The 9039-nt window shown below is 31.7% G+C and overlaps 1 protein-coding gene and 1 long non-coding RNA gene across 2 annotated transcripts; both read right to left on the bottom strand.

Moving 5' to 3' along the window:
- Nucleotides 1-400: 400 nt before the first annotated feature.
- On the bottom strand, nt 401-4523 carry LOC131629539 (probable inositol transporter 2). The gene is made up of 6 exons (XM_058900321.1): nt 4254-4523; nt 3633-3703; nt 2314-2649; nt 2115-2222; nt 1325-1915; nt 401-1204 (listed from the first exon to the last, which is right to left on the bottom strand). The coding sequence occupies exons 1-6, from the start codon at nt 4384-4386 to the stop codon at nt 731-733; spliced, it is 1713 nt and encodes a 570-aa protein (XP_058756304.1). The 5' UTR covers nt 4387-4523; the 3' UTR covers nt 401-730.
- A 742-nt stretch (nt 4524-5265) lies between these two features.
- Nucleotides 5266-8594, bottom strand: LOC131629548 (uncharacterized). The gene is made up of 3 exons (XR_009292053.1): nt 8467-8594; nt 7500-8273; nt 5266-6041 (listed from the first exon to the last, which is right to left on the bottom strand). It is a non-coding gene; the product is annotated as an uncharacterized LOC131629548 (long non-coding RNA).
- Between the last annotated feature and the right edge of the window lie 445 nt (nt 8595-9039).

Here is a 9039-nt window from a genome sequence, read left to right as displayed (position 1 = left end):
AGAATCACAAGTATAAATATTAGATGAGAAAAGTTACAATTTTCTTTTCCATTTTTTGATTGTGTATAAAATAAGATCAAAGATAGTGATATTGTCTTAATAAACAAAACTGCCCAAAAAGTATTATATGACAACAAAAATGAAGAAAAATGGAAAATTGAGAAAAAGTGGTTCAAATCTTCCCAAAAATAGAGAAAAAAAAGTAATATTGTTGAGATCCATTGCATATTTTGCCTTCTTCCCTCACTATTTATGTGTACCAAATAGAGCAATGAGAAAAAGACCAATTAACAATTTATGTGTACCAAATAGAGCAATGAGAAAAAGACCAATTAACAGTTTGGATTGCAAATTGACTTGATGATATCATATTGGATATTGTAGTTTCACAACAAAGTAATGCTAATAAACATATGTGAATATCTTTTATTACTTCATAAGTGAATAATATCATAAATCCCCACTTCATAATCCTCTACAGATTTCATGAGGATTTCTAACAATCCACTTGATAAAACTACCCATTTGAACTAAAATGTTAATTACATAACATATTACCCAAAAGAAATCCAATGTAATTTTAAAGTTACTACAAATTTGACCGAATTACGGTGACATTGTAATTCGCACAAACTCAGCATTAATTCAAACCATAGTTTACTTCACACATTAATAACTAAAGCTATGGAACTAAACATGAAACTAGATTTTATTATTATTTTCTTCTGAATCACTGCTTCTCAGAACCAGAATCTCTCTTCTGCCAAAACTTAATCTGCACAGATCTTCTATCAAGCATGTTCTCTACTTCTTCTATAGGAACTCCCTTAGTCTCAGGCACGAAAACGATAATAAAGAAAATCCCAATAAACGCAATGATTCCAAAGAGCATGAAAGTCCAAGCTGTTCCAATTGCTTCAGTCAAAGATAAGAAGGATTGAGAAACAATAAGGTTGGAAACCCAAACTGTGGTAGAAGCTATTCCTCCACAGATTCCTCTGTATCTTAATGGATAGATTTCAGAGTTAACAACCCATGGAACTGTTCCCATTCCTGGTGAGAAGAATATGATGTAGAGTGCAAGGCCTATTAGTGCAATCCAGCCAAAATTGCTTGGACATCCTCTAGTGTACCATGCCCTGTGAACATTCGTACACATGCTGTTCATAGAACCATCAGAGATTACACATGCCCCCGGTGAGAGCTGCAAATTTCAAATTTTAGAATATTGTTAATAGATGTTAAGTCAAATTTTGGCGTGTCTGTGTCTGTGTCCATTTATAGTTTTATTGTGTTTCATGAAGGTTTATAAAATGAGAATTACCTTGTCAGGAGCAGCACAAAATCCACAAGTAGTTGAAGTAGCCTTTAAACACCTCATACAATTCCATTTCTCATTATTCATAGTGGCTGTTTTGAAATCAGGGCATGTGTTATTAAAACTGGAGCTTTCCACGACGCTAACCATGGGTGAACGAATCTCAGCCTCACGAAAAGTAATGGTTAAAAGAGTCAACGAGAACACGACACCAACCAAACTAATCAATGCAAGTTTCTTCCTTCCAGTCTTATCAATGAAATAGATGCTCAGAATTGAACCAAATGCATTGAGGCCAGAAGTGATTAATGACAGAAGAAGTGCTGTTCTGTTTGATGCAAAACCAGCCAATTGAACAATTGAGGGGCTGTAGTACATAACTGTGTTGATACCAGTAAATTGTTGAAAGAATGCAAGTCCTACACCTGCATATAAACCTCTTCTTACTGATTTTGTTTTTACAAGCTGCATCATGCTTATTTTCTCTGTATTCTTCAGTTCCATATCAACTGATTCTTTTAATGCTTGAATTTCATTGTCGTAGTCCTCGACATCATAAATCTTTTTCAAAATTAGTTTTGCTTCTTCCTCTTTGCCCTGTTACATCATTGACGAAGACAGTCCATAAAAGAAATTAATATGGTGATGCTTCTTGATCGAATTAGGGTTTCTATCTGAACCATCCGATCAAGGCCGGAGGATGCAAAGTCCGACTTCAAATTGCATCCAATTAACTAAAGTCGGAATATTGATTATGTGACAACGTAAAATGCATGACGAAAGGTGATGAACTAACCTTGCGGTACAACCAACGAGGCGATTCGGGGAGGGTCAACATGAGTCCAATTTGAATGATAGCAGGTGCTGCTGCTACTCCTAACATCCACCTCCATGGGTGTGGTGCCTGAATGAAAAGTCATGCTCAAATTCTTCAAGAACATATCATAGAAAAATGCATGAAAAAGACACAAGATAGTTAGCTAGTTTCTTTTTACCTTAGTAAAGGCCAAGTTGATGAGATAAGAAAGGAACTGTCCACCAGTAATGAGAAAACTATTGAGACTAACAAGAGCACCTCTAACTCTAGTTGGTGAAGCTTCTGAGATGTACAAAGGAGAAGCCATTGAGGCCATTCCAACACCAATACCAACAAATACTCTACCAACAAGGAGAATAGCTGGACTTGGAGCAGCAGCCATCACAATTGACCCTAATAAAAAGAGGGTATCTGCAACAATTATTGATACTTTCCTTCCAAATCTATCATTGAGCCATCCACCAACTGCAGCTCCTAAGATTGCTCCAGCTATGGCTGTACTCACTATTGCTTCCTGTTACATTTTTTCCATCATCATCATTATATGTATTCACAATTTACACAATATGCTAAGAACCCTATTGAGGCACTTATGAACCCTATAAATATTATTTCAACTGAGATTCGAATTTTTGTTCAATGTTAATTTATTTTATCAGGAAATAATCACAGTAACTTTTTTTTTTCATTCTTCAATAAAAGGAATATTGATTCAAAAGTCAAAAGCATATCGATTAAGAGTTTGTTTCCACGATATAATTGGAAATTTTAAATAATTTACATATTTCAATTAAATCATTTTTATTTTTAAATTCTTTTGTTTGAAGAGAGTAATAAAACTCTTCATTCTTAAGTTTTTAAATATTATATAAAATTTCAAAACATAATGTTATTTTATTAATATGTTATCTTATGTGTTGGATTGTCATTGCTGTTAGCGTCTAATGATTTGGTTATAAGGATATTTTAGATAGAATTAGATTTCAAACTTGGACCACATGGAATTGAGTATCTTGGCCAATAAAAGTATTATGTGTCAGATTATTTATTTACAGATGTTAGTAAAATAAAATGAACCTTTAAAGAGATTTATAGGACATATCAGACTTAAAAAAAAGTTTGACTAAAACACAAAAAAGTTTGAATATAATAAAATTAAATGAGTTCATTTCCCAATACATATGTTCATTTCCTAAGCTGTTATTATGCTAGTAAAAAAATCAGGAAGATCATTAAAAAAAAGTCATGAAGAATTAAGAGAGAGAAAGATTTTTTTAATAAAAAGTGTGGACGTTTTTCAACAATACATTAATCCAAGCAATCCAATCCATAGAAAGCAATATTTTTTGTTTTTTCTTGGATCAAGTTGTTGGCTGTGAAGCAGAGAACATGCAAGGGCATTAAAGTCCATTAAAGTAAAAGGTTGAAATTAACAAGGAAAAAGGGATTTGTTTGAGGAAAACTGAGATGATTAAATCTATGATCTCAAGCATTTACCTGAAGCCATGTCTTTCTATCTACTGCTTTGAAGTCATCTCTTATATACAAAAGAGCTCCAGATATAACCCCTGCATATGCCAAATGCCAATTATCAAACTCAACATAGTTACTACTAATAATAATCCAGTCAAATAAATAATAATAATAATAATAATAATAATAATAATAATAATAATAATAATAATAATAATAATAATAATTAAAAAAAAAGCTTTTTATGCAAAAGAAAAAAGAAATCAGGGTTTATACATTCTTTAAATATACTAAGTTTTTTTTTTCAATTAAAAAATATCAGTATGTTATATTACTATGTTACTATTTTTTTATCTTTCAGCTTAGTTTGAACACCGATCTTTTACTAACTTCTCTTTTACTAACTTCTTAACCTTTAACTCAATTTAAAAATAACAGTAGCATGCATTGGGAATGAAATTCTTAGTAATATAAAAAATTTCACTCAAATACAACTAACTGATAAAACCTAAGTGTATGTTTGAATTGGTGATGAGTTTGTCAAAGTTGCCAATAAATCTATTTTTTGAAAGAAAATAACTGGTTAAAAAAAAAAATTATGAAGAAACAGAGAGAGGATGAAAAACAGAGGATAATTTATTTTACCAGTGTCATAGCCAAAAAGAAGGCCACCGATACCAGCAGAGAAAGCAAGACGAAGAACATAAGGATTTTTCCATGACAGAGACAAACATTCTCTGAAAGCAGACATATCTGCTTCTGGTACACCTCCTTCCATGGTTTCTCTCTGTGTGTGTTCTTCTTTTTAAGAAGAGACACTTATATAAGAGATATAGAAAATAAAAGAACAATCTAGTAACCACTATTCACTCAGTTGGTTGTTGCAAATGTTGTGTTGTTGGTTTAAGAGAAATTAGGCTCATGTTTGGGTGTATTTATAGATGAGAAACGTGAAGATGACTATTTTGGACATTAATAATCATGGACCTTAAAATATTTTAAAATTGATAATTCTTTATTCGTATTTCATTTTCTTGTGACCACTTTTATCTGATGACAAAATTTTGAAAAAAAATATCTAATATGAGAATATATTTTGAATATGGTTTTATATAAAAATATTTTAAAAAAATATCCTAATGAAAAAATATTTGTTTTTTTATTATGTCAATATATTTTACAATGGATATTCAAGTAAATGAATGTAAAAAAAATTACTCTTTTAATTTATAACTATTAAGTTTGAAATTACTACTACTACTTTTAATTAAGTTCTGATAAAAATTGTTTTTAAAAATATATAACTAAAACTATTTTTTTAAAAAAAAAACTATAAGAAACGAGTTTAATTATATTCTAAAAAAATCACTTTTTAGAGGACAAATTGTTTTTGAAATTTGGAAGCATAAAATGATTAAAAGAGAAAATAAAAGTAAAATTGAGTTCAAAATAGAATATACTTGCATATTTCATTTTCTGAATTTGTTTTTGCATATATAAATGGTACTACTAATACTATGACAGGTTTTTTTTAGGGGGCAAAGAAAATAGCATCATAGCTTGTTTGACTGTGATGTTCAAGTTCAACTTGATGAGTATTACCTAATCAAGAGTTAGTTTGTAAAGATTCTTGTTCTATTATTACTGCTATGTTTAGTTTCAAAAAGAAAGTAAGACGAAACAAAGGTAAGGGAATAGAAAGTGAAAAGTAAAGAGAATAATAAATATGATTGGAGAAATATTATATGGAAAAAAAAATATAGCAACTTTCTTTTCCATTATTTATTGTGTAGAAAATAAGAGTGAAACTAGTGGCATACTTGTAAGTATCACTCGAGAAAAAATAACTTATAGTGATAGGCAGCAATAGTCTGTAGGTAAAGGATAAAAGCAGTTTGTATAACATGAAAAACCTATTCCAACGGCACAATTTCTCGGTTGTTTTTAATTTCCTATATCCATGAAAACTACAATCACAATAGCCTATAGTGATTGTTTGGACAAAATGCATCTAAATTCCTAACATAAAAGTGATAGAAACCTAAATTCCAAACCAATAATTCATTGGATATATTCTTTTATTTTATGCTCAATGCTTGAAGTTACTCTATTTGTTCACTGTTAGTAAGGTTCAAGAGAACAAAAACACTAGAAGAAAATAAATCCAAAAAATATTTTTTAAGCATAAAACCAAAAGAAACAAATAAGTAGAAGCTAAAGTGGTAAAGTAAGTTGCAACTCTTACCACAAAATCCTCTGCCTCATGAACCACTGCTCAAGCAGCCTTGTTCAAAACCAGCTGTGGCAAACAGCCTTCACCACCCAAATAATTGTATCTACAACCTTTTATATAGTCCAGCTGCAACATTCCACTCTCAGGCACTCCCAAATTTTCTGTCATGTTCTGTTTCCTCCCATTGTGATCTGTGAACCCTGTCAAACGTGAGGGAGTAAGGAGATAAGCCACCGTGCTTGTTTTGTCCTCTGGCCTTCTTTTCATTTAAGGTTTATGCTTTTTAATTAGAAATCAGCAAACAAACAATAAAACATAGAGCAGTCCAATAATAGCAAGCAACCAAAGGGAGTATAGTGAGGTCGCAAAGAAATCAAACAAAACAAAAAATGGTAGGAACATTTTTGATGATTTTGCAGGTGTCTCTTTGATCCATATCAACAACATTTTCTAGTTTTCCCCTATGAATCTACAAAAGGATATATGCCTATGAATCAAGAAGAAAATTACAAACAACTAATATAATATTTTGCAAACTTCAAACAAGAGCTGCAACATTTTACAGGAAAAAAATACAGCATACATTATCAAATACAATTGATGACCCATTTAAAAGAATTTATGCCCAGTTAGCAATCAGAGGCAAGAATCCACTTCAATTAGTATAGAAAGTATATTGAATAATAAATATGATTGGAGAAATAGTATATGGAAAAAATATAACAACTTTCTTTTCCATTATTTATTGTGTAGAAAGTAAGAGTGAAATTAGTGGCGTACTTGTAATTATCACTCAAGAAAAAATAACTTATAGTGATAGGCAGCAATAGTCTGTAGGTAAAGGATAAAAGCAGTTGGTATAACATGAAAAACCTATTCCAACGGCACAATTTCTCGGTTGTTACTAATTTCCTATATCCATGAAAACTACCATCACAATAGCCTATAGTGATTGTTTGGACAAAATGCATCTAAATTCCTAACATAGAAGTGATAGAAACCTAAATTCCAAACCAATCATTCATTGGATATATTCTTTTATTTTATTATTGAAAAATCGTAAGGACTTTTTGTGCACAATGTATAAAGTTACTCTATTTGCCTCACTGTTAGGAAGATTCAGGAAAACAAAACACAAGTGAAGGAAATAAAATCAAAGATGTAGAAGCTAAAATGGTACAGCATGTTGCAACTCTTACCACACAATCACCCTCCAAAAATGAGAAAGGATATAGGCCTATGAATCATGAACATTTTTGCTGATTTTGCGGGTGCCTCTTTAATCCATATCAACAACATTTTCTAGTTTTTCTCCTATGAATCTACGAAAGGATATAGGCCTATGAATCAAGAAAATTACAAACTAATATAATATTTCTCAAACTTCAAATTAGAGCTGCAACGTTTTACATGAAAAAATACAGCATACATCATCAAATACAATTGACGACCCAATTAAAATAATTAATGCCGAGTTAGCAATCAGGGCCAAGAATCCAGTTCATGGAACAAGCAAGTATAACTAAGCATGCGACATTTAACACAAAAACTATGCTTCCCTCATCAAAAATGCCTAAAAATTTGTCCAACAAAATAAAATTGAAGTATCAAATAAACTTGAAAATGAGAAGCAATGAAGAACCAGGTCACAGACTTACACTGCATTGGCGACTTGCTTGTTTCCAATAGGGCATTTGCTCTGTCCTTGTAGCAAGGAACTGTAAACATGAAAAACTCAGGCTCCTGCAAGCAACCTCATATTGCAGGATCATGAATAAGCTGCATGTACAAAATATGAAAATCATTTCTCATCAAGGCAATAAGGCAATCACACACATTACAGAATAGACGAAACAAACATTACATAATGTGCAATGTGCATGTTAAACAAGTACTAATGGGAAGAATTCCAATGAACATTAGTATATGAAATCAATGTGAACTATGAAAAAAGCTTTGTAGCACTGACACCTCTGAAAAAATGTGTGTCCGTGTCAGTGTCGGTGTTGTGACTACGTTTAATTTATTCATTTCTTCAAACTATTGTCGGTGTCGACGTGTCAGTGTCATTTTTCCAGTGTTTGCGCTTCATAGGAAAAAAGTAACGAGCATGCCTAATAAGAAGAAGTTGAATGGGAATAGCTTTTAGTGAAACGAAATCCAGTCCGAGTTGATTAAAATATCTGGTATCCTGCAGCAGGCCACACATTCTGACATTCGTGATAATTAGTGATCTAATATATAATGATGAATTATTTTTCACATTGAATTATGAGAAAAATGGAAATGCAAAGAGTGTTGAATACCGAACGAGTACCATAGTAGTTGATTCAAGCATATCTTGAGCTGAAATGGTTCGATCATGGCACAATCATTTCAAAATGGAGGAAGATAACGATGTAATTTGTTCATACATGGAGCAAAAAATGTAGCTACAAAACAACGAGCAACAACGCGTCATTGCAAGCATCTGAAACAGAAATATCAACAGCTAATACTACCCTAAATCATCAATTTCGTGCCATTTCGCGGCTTCGGAGTCCATCGTAACCGTTTAACATAGCAAAACAATCGACGAGGACAGAGAAATCGCGGAAGTATGAGCAATTGGTAAAACGAACTTACAAATTGGAGAAGGAGCACGAGCTTAGAGAAATTGTAGTAGCGGCGCAATGACGGAGTGAGGTTGATGGAGAGTGGCGGAGAGTGGCGGAAAGAGTGGTGACACGGTGGCCGTAGAATTGGAGTTAGGGTAGTTGTGACTTGTGATAATGTGAGGTTGTTAAGGGTTTTCATCTTCTATTGTGATTTTGAGCACTTTCAATTTCCCTCCAATTCCAATGTATCTTTTCTTCATTTTTTATGTGTTGTGATTTTTTTCTTTGTTAATTTTCAATAAATAAAATATTTTTATATTTTTTATATTTAAATAGATATTAATTCAATTTTTTTATTCTTGAAAAAGGCAAATACATTTTTTTTTAAAATAATGAGATTTTTAATAATTAAATGATTTCATTTTTGTAACATATTTTGACATTGATTTTTATTATGAATATTTAATTTAATCTAATATTTTTTTATAAAACGTGGTATTGCTTTAAGTATATGTGAGATTTTGGATCGAACTCTAGTATGGCCGAAGGGTAGCTTCTTGGTTCGACAGGGTTAAGCATGAAGTCGAAGGTTGTTCACATG

The sequence above is a fragment of the Vicia villosa genome, unplaced genomic scaffold (genome assembly GCF_029867415.1).
Source record: "Vicia villosa cultivar HV-30 ecotype Madison, WI unplaced genomic scaffold, Vvil1.0 ctg.000579F_1_1, whole genome shotgun sequence".
NCBI classification, from domain to species: domain Eukaryota; kingdom Viridiplantae; phylum Streptophyta; class Magnoliopsida; order Fabales; family Fabaceae; genus Vicia; species Vicia villosa.
The sequence above is the reverse complement of the archived record's forward strand: the minus strand, read 5'-3'. Positions and strand labels throughout refer to the sequence as shown.